The sequence below is a fragment of the Lolium rigidum genome, chromosome 5 (genome assembly GCF_022539505.1).
Source record: "Lolium rigidum isolate FL_2022 chromosome 5, APGP_CSIRO_Lrig_0.1, whole genome shotgun sequence".
NCBI lineage: Eukaryota > Viridiplantae > Streptophyta > Magnoliopsida > Poales > Poaceae > Lolium > Lolium rigidum.
Genome location: NC_061512.1, coordinates 114,787,375 through 114,803,939, shown reverse-complemented (window position 1 = coordinate 114,803,939; position 16,565 = coordinate 114,787,375). Strand labels below are relative to the sequence as shown.

The 16,565-nt window shown below is 42.3% G+C and overlaps 1 protein-coding gene across 1 annotated transcript; it reads left to right on the top strand.

Annotated features, from left to right (window-relative positions):
• Positions 1 to 11,145: 11,145 nt before the first annotated feature.
• On the top strand, positions 11,146 to 14,948 carry LOC124652254 (mRNA-decapping enzyme-like protein). The gene is made up of 8 exons (XM_047191272.1): positions 11,146 to 11,387; positions 11,483 to 11,523; positions 11,627 to 11,676; positions 12,522 to 12,666; positions 13,363 to 13,419; positions 13,557 to 13,677; positions 14,135 to 14,560; positions 14,635 to 14,948. Exons 1-8 carry the CDS (start codon positions 11,208 to 11,210, stop codon positions 14,686 to 14,688), a joined length of 1,074 nt encoding a protein of 357 aa, XP_047047228.1. The 5' UTR covers positions 11,146 to 11,207; the 3' UTR covers positions 14,689 to 14,948.
• The last annotated feature ends 1,617 nt before the right edge of the window (positions 14,949 to 16,565 follow it).

The following is a 16,565-nucleotide window of genomic DNA, read 5'->3' as shown; positions in this document are numbered from 1 at the left end:
AAAAGAAAAAGGAAATAGCCAAAAATCAGAGGGTGAAAAAAAATTTAAAGAAAATAAACTTTTATAGCACATAGAGGATGACATGCGAGTCCCATGAGCCAGCAGGTTCCTCAACGTTTCAAACGTGGCATGAGATCGAAAGAAAAAGGCAAGTGACCAAATATGAGGAGCCAAAAATAATTCAAGAAAAGAAAGTTTTATAGTACATAGAGGATGACATGCGGGTCCCATTTAGCGACAGCGGTATCACCGTTTGAGAGGCGGTAGGGATCAAAAGAAAAAAGAAATTGCCAAAAATCAGAGGGTGAAAAAAAACCAAGAAAATGAACTTTTATAGTACATAGAGGATGACATGCGGGTCCCATGAGCCTGCAGGTTCCTCAACGTTTCAAACGTGGCATGAGATCGAAAGAAAAAGGTAAGTGACCAAATATGAGGAGCCAAAAATAATTCAAGAAAAGAAAGTTTTATAGTACATATAGGATGACATGCGGGTCCCATTTAGCAACAGCGGTATCACCGTTTGAGAGGCGGCAGGGGATCAAAAGAAAAAGAAATTGCCAAAAATCAGAGGGTGAAAAAAAACCAAGAAAATGAACTTTTATAGTACATAGAGGATGACATGCGGGTCCCATGAGCCTGCAGGTTCCTCAACGTTTCAAACGTGGCATGAGATCGAAAGAAAAAGGTAAGTGACCAAATATGAGGTGCCAAAAATAATTCAAGAAAAGAAAGTTTTATAGTACATAGAGGATGACATGCGGGTCCCAGGTTAGCAGACAGCGGTATCACCGTTTGAGAGGCGGCAGGGGATCGAAAGAAAAGGCAAGTGACCAAATTTGAGGTGCCAAAAAAACTCCAAGAAAAGAAAGTTTTATAGTACATAGAGGATGACATGCGGGTCCCATTTAGCAGCAGCGGTATCACCGTTTGAGAGGCGGCAGGGGATCGAAAAAAAAGGCAAGTGACCAAATATGAGGTGCCAAAAATAATTCAAGAAAAGAAAGTTTTATAGTGCATAGAGGATGACATGCGGGTCCCAGTTAGCAGCAGCGGTATCACCGTTTGAGAGGCGGCGGGGATCGAAAGAAAAAGGCAAGTGACCAAATTTGAGGTGCCAAAAAAACTCCAAGAAAAGAAAGTTGATTGCACATAGAGGATGACATGCGGGTCCCATTTAGCGGCGAGCGGTCTCAACGTTTCCAAGGCGGCAAGGGATCAAAAGAAAAAGGAAGTAGCCGAAATCGGGGGTCAAAAAATCCAAGAATAGAAAGAATTTTGGTTCATAGAGGATGACATGCGGGACCCATGATCCCGCATCGTAAACGGCTCGATCGGAGAACGTTGAACGAGATGGCGCGATCGAGAAAAAAAACAATGCCAGAGAGGCCGCCATCCGGGCCCTACATCCCTCGGCGGTGCGGATTTGCGTTGACTCGGCCGGCGAACCCGAGAATTCGCGATGCACCACGTCCCGGGCCACCATACGCGACGTTTTGGCCGCTTTCGTCGGGCTAGGTGGCCTCAAAAACGAGAAAAAAAAAGTTTTGACATGCACCACGGAGGGACCAAAATTGTCGGCCATGGTACACCAGCAACCACGGCGCGACTTCAACTTCGTCGGCCATGGCAACTTTTCTTGTAGTGTATATTACTCTATGTTGACAATTATCCATGAGATATACATGTTACAAGTTGAAAGCAACCGCTGAAACTTAATCTTCCTTTGTGTTGTTTCAATACATTTACTTTGATTTATTGCTTTATGAGTTAACTCTTATGCAAGACTTATTAATACTTGTCTTGAAGTACTATTCATGAAAAGTCTTTGCTTTATGATTCACTTGTTTACTCATGTCATTACCATTGTTTTGATCGCTGCATCCACTACATATGTTTACAAATAGTATGATCAAGGTTATGATGGCATGTCACTTCGGAAATTATCTTTGTTATCGTTTTACCTCGCTCGGGACGAGCGTAACTAAGCTTGGGGATGCTTGATACGTCTCCGACGTATCGATAATTTCTTATGTTCTATGCCATATTATTGATGATACCTACATGTTTTATGCACACTTTATGTCATATTCGTGCATTTTCCGGAACTAACCTATTAACAAGATGCCGAAGAGCCGCTTCTGTTTTCTGCTGTTTTTGGTTTCAGAAATCCTAGTAACGAAATATTCTCGAATTGGACGAAATCAAGACCCGTGGTCCTATTTTTCCCGGAGCCTTCCGGAACACCCGAGAGCCGCCGGAGGAAGCCACGGGGGCCCCACACCACACCTCGGCGCGGCTAGAGGGGGCCGCGCCGCCCTATAGTGTGGGCCCCCCGAGCCCCTCCGAGGCTGCCCTTCCGCCTATTTAAAGCCTCCGTCGCGAAAATCCTGATACGAAAAACCACGATACGGAAAACCTTCCAGAGCCGCCGCCATCGCGAAGCCAAGATCTGGGGGACAGGAGTCTCTGTTCCGGCACGCCGCCGGGACGGGGAAGTGCCCCGGAAGGCTTCTCCATCGACACCGCTGCCATCTCCACCGCCATCTTCATCACCGCTGCTGCTCCCATGAGGAGGGAGTAGTTCTCCATCGAGGCTCGGGTCAGTACTGGTAGCTATGTGGTTAATCTCTCTCCTATGTACTTCAATACAATAATCTCATGAGCTGCCTTACATGATTGAGATTCATATGATGATGCTTGTAATCTAGATGTCATTATGCTAGTCAAGTGAATTTTACTCATGTGATCTCCGGAGACTCCTTGTCCCACGTGTGTAAAGGTGATAGTGTGTGCACCGTGTGGGTCTCTTAGGCTATATTTCACAGAATACTTATTCACCGTTATGAATGGCATAGTGAAGTGCTTATTTATATCTCTTTATGATTGCAATGTATTTTGTATCACAATTTATCTATGTGCTACTCTAGCAATGTTATTAAAGTAGTTTTATTCCTCCCGCACGGTGTAATGGTGACAAGTGTGTGCATCCGTGTTAGTACTTGGCGTATGCTATGATTATGATCTCTTGTAGATTATGAAGTTAACTATTGCTATGATAGTATTGATGTGTATTATTCCTCCTACATAGTGTGAAGGTGACAAGTGTGCATACTATGTTAGTACTTGGTTTAGTCGAATTGATCTTTCATGCACTCTAAGGTTATTTAAATATGAACATTGAATTGTGGAGCTTGTTAACTCCGGCATTGAGGATTCGTGTAATCCTACGCAATGTGTTCATCATCCAACAAGAGTGTAGAGTATGCATTTATCTATTCTCGTTATGTGATCAATGTTGAGAGTGTCCACTAGTGAAAGTCTAATCCCTAGGCCTTGTTCCTAAATACTGCTATCGCTGCTTGTTTACTGTTTTACTGCGTTACTACTGCTGCGTTACTACTGCTTGTTTACTGTCTTGGGCAAAGCACTTTTCTGGTGCCGTTGCTACTACTTATTCATACCACCTGTATTTCACTATCTCTTCGCCGAACTAGTACACCTATTAGGTGTGTTGGGGACACAAGAGACTTCTTGCTTTGTGGTTGCAGTGGTTGCATGAGAGGGATATCTTTGACCTCTTCCTCCCTGAGTTCGATAAACCTTGGGTGATCCACTTAAGGGAAACTTGCTTCTGTTCTACAAACCTCTGCTCTTGGAGGCCCAACACTGTCTACAAGAATAGAAGCTCCCGTAGACATCAAGGATTATTAGGAACAAGAACAATAGATGCACACTGCTCCATTTTAAAATCATCACTAGGCAAATCAGCTTTATAAGGAGTTTTGGTAAATTTAGAGAAGTTAAACTCATAAGATTCACCAGCAAATTTAGTCAAAATTTTCTCTTTCTTGCAATCTATAATAGCTCCACAAGTATTTAGAAAAGGTCTACCAAAAATGATAGGACAATAATCACTAGCAGCAGAACCAAGTACCAAAAAGTCAGCAGGATATTTAATCTTACCACATAGAACTTCCACATCTCAAACAATACCAATTGGAGAAATAGTTTCTCTATTAGCCAGCTGAATAACCACATCAATATCTTCAAGTTCACAAGAATCAATTTCGTGCATAATCTCCGTGTAAAGCTCATAAGGAATAGCACTAACACTTGCACCAATATCACATAAACCATAATAGCAATGATCACCAATTCTAACGAGATAGCATAGGAACACTAACTTGTTTGGGTTTATTAGGATGTGAAACAATATTAGAAGCATCTTCACGTAAAATAATCTGACCATCCTCCACATTTTCAGATCACAAGATCTTTAACTATTGCAACAAAGAGGTTCAACTTTTATTTGTTCTTCGGGTTCTATAGGTTTCTTTTCACTTTTATGAACCGCACTATTTATAACAGAGTACTCCTTCATTTTAGCGAGGGAAAGGAGTTTTTTCAATATAAGCTTCGGGAATAACATGATCAACAGTTTCAACTACAACGCATTTATTAATAGATGAATCAATTTTATCTTTATACGGTTCATGATACTTATCAAAATTCTTCTTAGGCAATTCATAATGAGAGGCAAAAGCTTTATAAAGATTTGCAGACAACTTGAGAATCAAGACCATATGTAGCACTCATATTACGAAATTTATCGGTATCCATAAAAGCTTCAATGCATTTATAATCATAAATTATACCCGATTCTCTATCCTTGTCGTTCTCCCAACCTTCGATATTTTCTTGGATCCGATCAAGAAGGTCCCTTTTAAACTCTTCTTTGTTGCGTGTAAATGATCCAGAACAAGAAGTATCCAGCAAGGTCTTGTCTTGAAAAGAAAGTCTTGCATAGAAATTATCAATAATAACATTACCATGAAGCTCATGAATGGGGCATTTGAGCATTAAAGACTTCAATCTCCCCCAAGCTTGGGCAATAATTTCTCCATCATGAGGCCAGAAATTATATATGCGGTTACGATCTTTGTGAATTTCACTTGGAGGATAGAATTTGGAATAAAATAAAGGCACAATGTCCTCCCAATCAAGAGAATCACCATTCTTCAACGAATTTATACCAATGCGCCGCTTTACCAGACAGCGATATAGAGAATAGTTTCTTTCTAACTTCATTCATAGTAATACCTGCACATTTGAATAACCCGCATAATTCATGTAAAAACAGTAAATGATCACCATGATGGACAATTCCATCCCCTTCATAGCGGTTATCCATAACACGTTCAATAATTTTCATTGGTATTTTATATGGTATCACTTCCTCACCTGGCGCCTCATCCACTACCGTTGCAGTAGTAGTAGATTTCCCAAATAGAAATTGAAGAGAAGATCTCTCCATAATGACTTATAGCAGACGAAAGTAAATAAAATCAGCACAAACAAGTAAAGGTTTTCCTTACCAATTCCACTTACCAATAGCGCTTCACTCCCCGGCAACGGCGCCGTAAAAATAGTCTTGATGACCCAAAAGTATAGGGGTGTATCGTAGTACTTTCGATAAATAAGAGTGTCGAACCCAACGAGGAGCAGAAGGTGCCGACAAGCGGTTTCGATGAAGGATTCACCGTAAATGCTCACGGACAAGTATTCGGGGGTTTTGATGTAACAGATGAATAAAGTACGAGTAAGTAAAATGCGAGAGAAATAATTGCAGCGAGTGGCCCAATCCTTTTAGCACAAAGGACAAGCCGGTTTGTTTACTTATAATGACCAAACGTTCTTGAGGACACACGGGAATTTAGTCTAGTGCTTTCGCTTTATGTGGCTAAATAATCTTCATTGTTTTGATAAGTGTTATGTGGGTGAACCTATGCTAATGCACCGCCCTTCCTAGGACTAATACATACTTGTGATTATACCCCTTGCAAGCATCCGCAACTACAAGAAAGTAATTAAGATAAATCTAACCACAGCCTTAAACTCTAAGATCCTGCAATCCCTCCTGCATCGATATACCAACGGGGGCTCAGGTTTCTGTCACTCCGGCAACCCCGCAATTGGCAAACAAGTACAAGATGCATTCCCTTAGGCCCATAAATGGTGAAGTATCGTGTAGTCGACGTTCACACGACACCACTAGAAGAATGACACCACAACTTAAATATCATAACATTGAATACTACTCAACCATACTTCACTACTAACATTTAGACTTCACCCATGTCCTCAAGAACTAAACGAACTACTCACGAGACATCATATGGAACATGATCAGAGGTGATATGATAATGAATAACAATCTGAACATAAACCTTGGTTCAACGGTTTCACTCAATAGCATCAATAACAAGTAGAAATCAACACCGGGAGAGTTTCCCCTATCAAACAATCAAGATCAAACTCAAATTGCTACAGCGGTGACGAGGTGATGCGGTGGAGACGGAGGTGATGATGATGAAGATGATGGTGATGGTGATGGAGATGATGTCCAGCTCGATGGCGGTGACGATGGCGTCGATTTCCCCTCCGGAGGGAATTTCCCCGGCGGATTCCTGCCCGCCGGAGAGCTCTTTTCTCTCTAGTGTTCTCCGCCCCGCAGAGGCGGCTGTGACTCCTCGCGACGTACCCTCTGGAGCTTAGGTTTTCGGGGCGAAGGAGTACGCGAAGAAAAGGAGATGAGAGGGGCTGTGGGCCCCCCTCCTCATAGGGCGGCGCGGCCAGGCCTTGGGCCGCGCCGGCCTATGGGGTGGGCCCACCTCGGGTCCCCTCTTCTTCCCCTTCTGGCTCCCTTCGTCATTTGGAAAAATAGGATTTTTTCGTGTAATTCCCGTCAATTGTTGATCTTCCGAAATATTGCATTCTGACGGTGCTTTTTCCAGCAGAATCCTGGCTCCGGTGCGCGATCCTCCAATAATCATGAAACATGCAAAACAGATAAAATAACATAAGTATTATCTCCAAATATGAAATATATCAATGAATAACAGCAAATTATGATATAAAATAGTGATGCAAATTGGACGTATCAGCCACCGCCCACGGCCTTCTTCACAGAGTTAGGCGACGGGGACCCATTTTGCGCACTTCCCTCTACGCCGACGATGCGATCATTTTCCTTGCGCCCTTAAGAGAAGATATCCACAACCTTGCATGCATCCTTAAGGCTTTTGGAGAGGTCACCGGCCTTTGCACTAACTTCCAAAAGAGTTTCGTTGTTCCTATTCATTGTCATGGTGTTGCCTTGGATGATATACTTGAAGATCTTCCGATTCGTAGAGAAAAATTTCCTATCAAATACCTCGGACTTCCACTATCGGTGTGGCAATTGAAGAATGTGGATGTTCAACCTCTACTTGATAAGATGGCCGGGAAAATTCCAACTTCGGATGGCAAATTCATTAACATGGCCGGTCGAACCGCTCTTGTCAAGTCCGCCATTGCCTCCCAAGCGATCTATCACCTAACTCCCCTTGTCATTCCGCCTCCTGTTCTCGACAACATGAAGAAGATTGAGAGAGCCTTTCTTTGGACGGCAACCGACAAAGTCACGGGAGGGCAATGCAAAGTCAATTGGGAGACAGTTTGCCGCCCCAAAGATCTTGGGGGGCTTGAAGTGCTCAATGTTGAGAAATTGGCAAGAGCCTTTAGATTGTGTGGCCTTGGTTAGAATGGACGGACCCGGCCAAGATTTGGGTTGGCTTGGGAAATCCTTGCACGGAGGTGGACATAGACCTTTTCTATGCTTCCACAAATACCGTTGTGGGAAATGGGAAGAAGACGAAGTTTTGGGACGCTCCTTTGCTTAATGGCTTGAAACCTAAAGACCTCGCCCCTCTCATCTATGCAGAGTCTAAGGGAAAGAATTGGACGATCAACAAGGCTACAAAAAATGATGCTTGGATTGGCATGATCCATATTGAAGGAGATCTCACCTTTGCTCACTTGGAGCAATTTATTGATCTTTGGACTAAGCTTAATGCCCACAACTTTGACGAGGATGTGGAGGATTCCATTTCTTGGACGCTCACGGAAGATGGCCACTACACGGCTGCATCGGCTTACAAAGCACAATTCTTTGGCACCATTGCATCCGATTTTAAGAGGACCGTTTGGAAGATTCGGGCACCTCCAAAAGTTAAGTTCTTTGCTTGGCTTGCCCATTCAAAATAGGCTTTGGACGGCGGATCGTTTGCAAAAAAAAGGTTGTCCTAATTGCGGCAATTTCCCTCTATGCATGAGGAGTGCGGAGTCCATCGATCATCTTCTCGTTCATTGCCATTTCACCCAAAGGATTTGGGGTCGAATCAAAGAGTGGCTCGGTTTATATTCTATTGAACTCCACACATGGCTTGCTATGTCTCTTCATGAGTGGTGGAGCCTCATGACCGGTGCCTCTACGCCAAACCGGAAAGCTCTTGGGTCCGTTGTTCTCGTCACCTCTTTGGGAGATTTGGAATGAGCGAAACACTAGAATTTGTAGGCACAAACATGCTCCGAGAACGGTGGTTTTCGGGAACATTAAAAAAGAGCTAAAACTTTGGGTCGCCGCCGGGGCGAAGCATGTGAGTATTTTGATGCCGCGAGAGTAGGCGGTTTGTAAAGTCTCGCTGGGTCACCTTGTAAACTTCTTTTTTCTCCTTAATTAATAGAATGAGTCAAAACTTTTGTCTCCGTTTCAAAAAAAATATAAGCAATATCATAGCAGAACATAGTTTAGGGACATGACCCAAACTAGGAAGTTCAGGAAAACAAACATATTAGTAGACATAATTCAAATTAGACACATATAACCAGAATCACCATTCACTCTTCCATCAAGGACCGGGTCAAGTTTTGTGTACAAACATTGTTATTGAACATAATACAAGGTAGATATTAATCATCTCATTAACATTTTAATCATCGGCATCTTCTTAAGTATTAACATAAAGGCAACACAATAAAATAAAGGCCTTATACCGAAAACCTCAAATGTAGCCCTACATGTAGCTTGGTTTTATTTTTATTTTTCAAACTTCAAAACTTTTGATTTCAAAGTTTCAGAAAATTTCGAAAAAAATGTAGACATAGAGAATGTTGTACTATCGGTGTGTAAATTTTCAGATTGAGATATACATTATATTTTACACTTAGTAAAAATAACAAAATTTCACAAAATGATAAAATCTAGATTTTAGTGTACTGTTTATTATTGTTCACCAATGCTGAAATCAAGATTTGTTATTTTTGCTGAGCCTAAAATACAACATATTTCATTCTAAAAATTTACACACTTGTAGATTACAATATTATCTACATCATGGTATTTTTCGGAAAAAAATAGAATACAATTTTCATAGGTTCAAAAAATGGCCTAGGTGTAGCCCGAGCTACAAAAGTGCATTCTTGACCTTATACAAGGTAACACCCACAAGCCAAGATATATCCCGCAATACCAAGAGAAATGCATGTCAATGTGTTATTCCACGACCTTAGGTATTCCAAGGCATCCTTGGATCACAATGCGCTATTGAACTTAATCATCAGAAATTTAGAGAGTGGTGTTTTGGAACATGGGAGCATATGCTCCCTATATCTTCAAATGCATCTTACACATATTTTAAATTTCAAAAAAATTGAAACAAAAAATCTTCACGTACATCTTCACGTGCTACGCGCTTAGAAAGTCGTTTCATAAAAAATAAACTTATCATGTGACGCGTGTAAAAAAGACAAAATTCAGTGCTAAAAACAATGCTTTTCACAGGATAATTTTTTTTTACATAAGCCACAAAAATTATTATTTTTTCGTGAAACTTTACGCACACACATATATTGTGGAGATGTACATGTAGAATTTTTTGTCAAAATTTTTTGACACTTCGAAATATGTTTTGTTGGTAGAGGGAGCATACGCACCCGGGAGCCGAATTGAATTTCCGGAAATTTAGGATATCATACTAGTATTACACACAAAAATCACAAGGTGTGAGTGAACCTAGTATATTGCTAATTATTATTGTTACGAATGCACATGGTGCACTCTTCTTCCCTTGATTTATGCCACATTTGAATCATTGGTCTTACAAAACACAAAGATCCGGCCTCATATAGTATGCAGGTGCGCGAAGCCAACGAATCGAGGGAAATTCACATCACTTTATTGTGCACATACTTTAACTTTGTTTCGCGGCTTTGACGTGCCTTTATTACTGCTTTAATTAATTGTCCTAGTAAGATCGCTAGCTCATCGAACACCGTTGGGACAATACTGTCCCCATGATCTTTGTATACCTAGTTAGCATATCATGGATGAATACTGTCCCCATGATCTTTGTATTCGTGTCCCATGTGGCCACAAACCTGACACCAGTTCAGGAGTCTCACATATTTTACCAGAAATAGCCCTCGTTTACCACCATGAACCATTGAAAGCGCACTCTTTGCTAACATCAAAATTAACACGAGCAAGGTAGAAATTACCAGTACAATCATTCGATATTCCTTCATATATAATGAATTGCCCCACTTTTGACGCCAACGATTTGACCATTGGTGCAAACCCAACCGGCAGATCACGAATTTGGATCCAAATATCCACTGCAAATAGCTCGATCATTAATGGTTTGGTGAATCCATCGTATGGCTCAATCAAAAAAGGGTTGCCTCGGAAGACCCAATGACCTCCTTGTATCACCCGCTCCCAGTCACCCAAACATGCACGTATGGAGATTATCCACAAATGACCTTGTCTTCACATCTTGAGCCAAGTCCCATGCTGACTTCATGTCCTTAAAGTTGGATTACTCTCCATCAATAAAAACCTTTGCGATCGCCATCCAGCACGTGGCCTCCGCGGGCTGCTGGTTCTCCTGTTCGAAAACATCATCAAGGTCCTCTTCCCTCAAACCTAATTGCTTCATCATTGCCTCCCGGTCTCCATCACCACCACCCAATGATGATTCCACATGTTCCTTCGACATGGCCGAAGCCACGTCCCATACCGATCTAGTCCCTTAACTCTAGCTCCGCGCCCTAACTTGGGGGAAAACTGTATTTTTTTTTTGTGGAGAAGATAAAGGCCGAGCCCAATGCTTCTATCATGTGGGCCCTAAATCAGCTCGAATTATGGCCCACTACAACTTCAATCTCCCCCATCCGTTCCTCTCCTCCCGTGTCCGAGGTGTACAGTTGTTGTATTATTATGGCGTGACTGTTCCAGAAACAGCAGACATCCTGCTCGATACTCGATTACGATTACTACCCTCTCAGATCCACCGCCGCCCGAGTAACACGGAGGAGACCTCGCGATGCCGCCGCCGCCGCAGCCGAACGGGGGGAAGGTGACGCCCAACTTGGCCATGGACGCCGAGGGCACGCGCCTGCTCAACCTCACCGTCCTGCAGCGCCTCGACCCCGCCGTCGAGGACATCCTCATCACCGCCGGCCACGTCACGCTCTACGACTTCAACATCGACAAAAACCAGTGGGTGAGCACGCCGATGCCTCCCCCCTCTCGCCCGATGCCTTCGCTTCACTCGATCGAGAACCTGATCCGATCTGATGCGGTTTCTATTTTGCGCAGAGCCGGAAGGACGTAGAGGGATCGCTCTTCGTGGTGAAGAGGTGAGCCTGGCAGATTTGGGGAAAAGCGATTTAGGTTTGGAATCGGGGTTTTGTGCGTGTATTGACAGCTAATTGTCTCTGGATTGTGTTGGATCGCTTGTAGGAACTCGCAGCCCAGGTTCCAGTTCATCGTCATGAACAGGCGCAACACTGGTATGTGCATCTTTCGCCTAAATCGATTAGCTTAACTCTCTTGCCGTCGTGGTAGTTCAGATATTGCACAAATAGGGCTGGTCTGTAATACAGCGGGTCCTTTTTTTCCGTTCTTCTGAATCAAATACAGGATAGATACCACGTCCGAACAAGACTTTTTGCGTCGTCCTAAATGTCAGCACGTCCTAAATCTTAAGATTCACTTATGTTAAGTAGATTAAATCATCATTGAATTGAGTAATGCCGTAGTCACATACTGCCAGAAAAAGAACACAAGGTTTCATTGCTTCAAACAATTTTGGTTGCTCCGATTCTTGGTTGAGCCACCACGAATAAGATTTCCTGCATAATTTTTATGTAGGCTGACGTTTCCACTTCAGTGATTCCACAACTCTAGGTCCTTTATAATATATACCATGGGTCAGAGATGATCCTAGAGAACTTAGGATCTTAGCGTACCCTTACGCCTGCATAAAAATATAGCAGGGCCTGCAGCGCTAATTCTTGGTCAGCGGATCCATTGGACAAAATCTGGTAGATATTAATATATTCTGTAAAATCCATCCACGGTCATTGAACTTGGACTGTTGGTTCAACCAATGGTGGAGCCTTCGGACATTTTGTCTTTGAAAGCTCACAAACCCTCTTAAGAGTAGCAGAACATATTGGGATCATTTTCTGTTTATTACTGCACTAGAATAGGTCTATTCTCACGATATGTATTTTACATATGTTTGTTTGGATTTCATAGACCGACAACTTGCTAAGCTTGAGTACATGCAACTTTAATATGATATACTATAATTTAATTGGTTTATGAAAGGACTTTTTTTTTGTCCTGACAGATAATCTTGTGGAGGATCTATTGAGTGATTTTGAATATGAACTTCAGCCTCCATATTTGTTGTACCGGAATGCTACACAAGAAGTAAATGGCATTTGGTTTTATAATCAACACGACTGCGAAGCCGTTGCGAGTCTGTTTGGAAGGTGAAGCTCGCTTTGGTCCCTTGTTTTTGTGTGCATAAGATGCTTAGTCAAAGGTGTACCATAATTGAAATTGATGACCTGACTTTTGAAATTTTTACTACAAATGCATTTAGAAGTATTCAGATTACATGTCGAACATGATGTGTGTTAGTTTATCTCGAAACGTATTTGCATAATACATAGTTTGTTAAATTTGATAGAGATATATGACTATCAAAACAACTGCTAAAACCCTCAAAGTTGTATTCCCTGCTCCCACAAAAAGATGTCTAGATTTGTCTAAATTTGGATGTATCTATACACTAAATAGTGTCTACATACATCAAAATTTAAACAAATCTAAGACATCCTTTTATGGACGGAGGTAGTATTTTGAAGACCGCCAATGTTCAAAATTACATATTTTAGGAAACGGGAGTACTTACTTGGGAAGAGTTTTTTTATTACGTTCTAAATGTTTGAACTTTGTAACTGAGAACTGTCAAATACTCAGCTTCATATTTGCATTTTGGAAATTAACTGCCTAGTTATTCCTTTGTGTAGAAGTCAGCTGAATCATTTGCTGGTTTAGTATACATCCACCAAGTTGTAAATTAATTGTTGCAAAAGCTGATTATATGCTATTGGCAGGAATTAGTACACAATATATCTATTGTTTGCTCTAATTCTTTTTTTTTTTTCAATCTTTTCCTGCAGGATTCTGAATGCTTACGCCAAAGTGCCCCCAAAGCCAAAAGTGTCTTCCATAAAAAGGTTTTTCTTCTGGACTTGTGCATACGATAAATTTCATTCGTCGGTGGAATTCATGTTGTCAAAGTTAATGTCTTGTAGGCTTTGCATTGAGTTTTATATTGAATGTACCTGTGATGAATTCTTTTGATGTGCCACAGTGAGTTTGAGGAGTTAGAGGCTGTTCCTACATCCTCTGCCATCGATGGCCCCCTTGAACCTCCTCCATCATCTAGTGCAATTTCTGATACCCTTGACGAATCATTCGCCAATTATTTTAGTGTATGTTCTCTGAACTTTCTCTTGTTTCGTTCCAATTTATTTTTTCGCACTTTTCTTCAGATAGTACATGTTTGCAGCAGCTTGGTTCTGGTCTCAGAAAATCTGATGGCTAGTGTTATGGTTTGCTAATAAACTTGGCCCATGGCCCTAGGCCCTAGCACAAACTCATTCATTGTTTATCTATTTATTTTTTGTTTGGCAATTGAGATGAGTAATTCATCACTGTTTCCTCTCACAAACATTACCAAATTACTCCATCTAAATTTCCCGAGCTCAATAATAAATCTTCATTTATCTGGTTTCTGAATTTTGTTTCCGTTCTGGCATCTTGTTTGACTGTATACCAGTACAATGCCTCTTGTTGGCCATTAATCGCAGTTGTATAAATGATATTATCACTGTTGCTAATTACAGCGTCAAACGCCTGATGAATTTATATTTTTGGACATTTTGACAGAACGCTGCCAACATTGGGAGTGTACCAAGTGCACCGATGACTGGAATAGCTCACCAACCCACAGAGTTTGCTGCTCTCATTTCATCTGCTGGTGCAACACATGAAATTACTGCTTCATCATCAGCTCCACCACTGCCCCTCCACACTAATGCCCATACTAGCCGCTCGACAAACCTTGTAACTCCGGCGTTCTTTGTTCCTCCATCCTCTTCCACATCATTGGCGCAACCGGCTTCATCCTTGATGCCTACAGCGCCGCCTCTTCATCCAAGTTCTACATCCAGCCAACGTCCTCCATATGGTACCCCCCTTCTTCAACCGTTTCCACCACCAACTCCTCCTGCATCACTTACCCCTGCTGCGCACAATGATGGGCGTATTATTTCGAGGGATCTAGTTAAGGATGCCCTCCAGAGACTTGTTCAGGTAAGTTTCACATTACAAGGGAGAAGTTGTCATTTCCATCCTTGTATACACTCTAACACATGTCTTCCTAACAGAGTGACGAGTTCATTGATTTATTCTACCGGGAGTTGCAGAATGCACATACATAGACAACTTGGTATTTATGAAGATTCTGGTTGTGACAAAGACGAAAGGAGTGCTTTTGTTCTTTGAGTTTTGTATGCACTTTATTAGCCTTTAGTCCTTGAACTTATGTATAGCTTTGTCCAAATGTGTTTATGTAGAGCATTACTCCATATAGCAACGTTCGGTGGTATTCTGCTGATCCTATTTCAAATATCTGTATTGTCGTACAGTATATTTATGTAACTTTAAACATCGAGTTTAAACAGGTTATGCAACAGCCTCAGTATCATTTTTTTTTGTTATAACTGTTCCTTGTAGTTGATTCTTCTTATTGCCCCTGGTTTTGCCAAGGGGGCGTCTGAGTTGCTTGACATAGCCTGTGGTGTGTCAGGGAGACTCCCAAGCAAAACACAGAAATTTGGCACTCAGACTCTTTACAATGCCATGCATCGAAGAACCATCCAAGAGCCGTGAGCAGATGGTAGGGAAATGAGCAGAGTTTCAGCTAAACATTTATACATCAGCTATGATATACAGCTAGACACACATCTGGCTATATCTATCTATAGACGGGGTTTATCCCCCATTTGGAGAAAAATGGGCTTAACAGGGTTCAATGCCCTTCCATGGGGGCTTCCGAAGAGAAAGAGGATGTGTGAACTGGGAAAGAGGAGGAGGACATGGATTGTTTGACATGTCATCCAATGGGTCGTTACCTCTCGTTGGTGACCCTGAGCATCGAGGGATAGAGGATTGCTGCAGGGAGGTGCTGAACTGACGGTGGTGGCGGATTAGAGAGAGTTTTATTTTAGATGTCGAGATCTAGATAGTGATAACACCATTGGCCTCGATCAGCTGACAGTGTAAATGGAGCGGGGGGCAGACAATGTGCAATTTTGTGTTTTGTCCCGGGCAAGAGATCGTGGATGATCAATATAGACTAATTAGTAAGTATTGCTCTTCACGACTATAACGACAATCACTACCTTTTTTCTTTGAGAAATGCAGTACAGATGTATACGTAGATGGGTACATCTGGATACCACTGCCTTCCTAGCCATTCAATCACGAGTTAGTTCTCAAAACAATCGCTATTGTTCACAATGGTGTTAGGCACTCTCTCCAAATACAAAGACTTAATTGTAAGAAGAGTTGGTGAATTTTGATGTATGTATTCACGACATGTGGATCTCCATGATCTCAACTAGAGTAACAATATATGAAGGAAATGATACACACCGCCTGCTGATTCATAGATCCTCCAAGTGTGTTTAGGTTGTTGCCCCACACAACAACGACGTGTTGTGCAGTTTGTCTCCTCTCAGCGCAGCAACCCTTCATGTCGACGCCTCCCACGGTAGTTCATCCTCAGCGGGACAATCGCCCTCAACTGGTGTCTCACAACATTCTCGAGCTTGGCCTCATGGCCGCCATCAAGCTGGAGCTTAAATTTGGGAGTTCGTCGTGCCACCAAGATCTAGGATATCTAGTTTGGATGATGACACCACCATCGATACAATCTTAACCATTATTGGGTCAATCAAAGAAAGTCGTGCCAGCCAAATAAGTGATCACTTAAACACCAACTTCGAGTTTATCTTATATAACAATAATATGTATCTTATCCAACGCGAACGGCAGCGGTGGACGGGACTGGAGTGGCATCTCTCCTTGGTAAGTCCCCAGAGCTGGTCCTGACGGAGAGTACTGGTGGCTCATGATTTCCTGGATCACGCGCAGAGCGACACGCTCCAAAGTGTTCACCAGGCTCTCAGAGTGGCGGTGCAGCGAATGAGCCACCATGAAGTTGATCTCCTGACGCAGCGACCTGGTGCGTTCTTCTGACGGGGAGGACAGGTCCACTCCATCGAGCGCGCCTTCGGTGAGAACCCCTTCCACC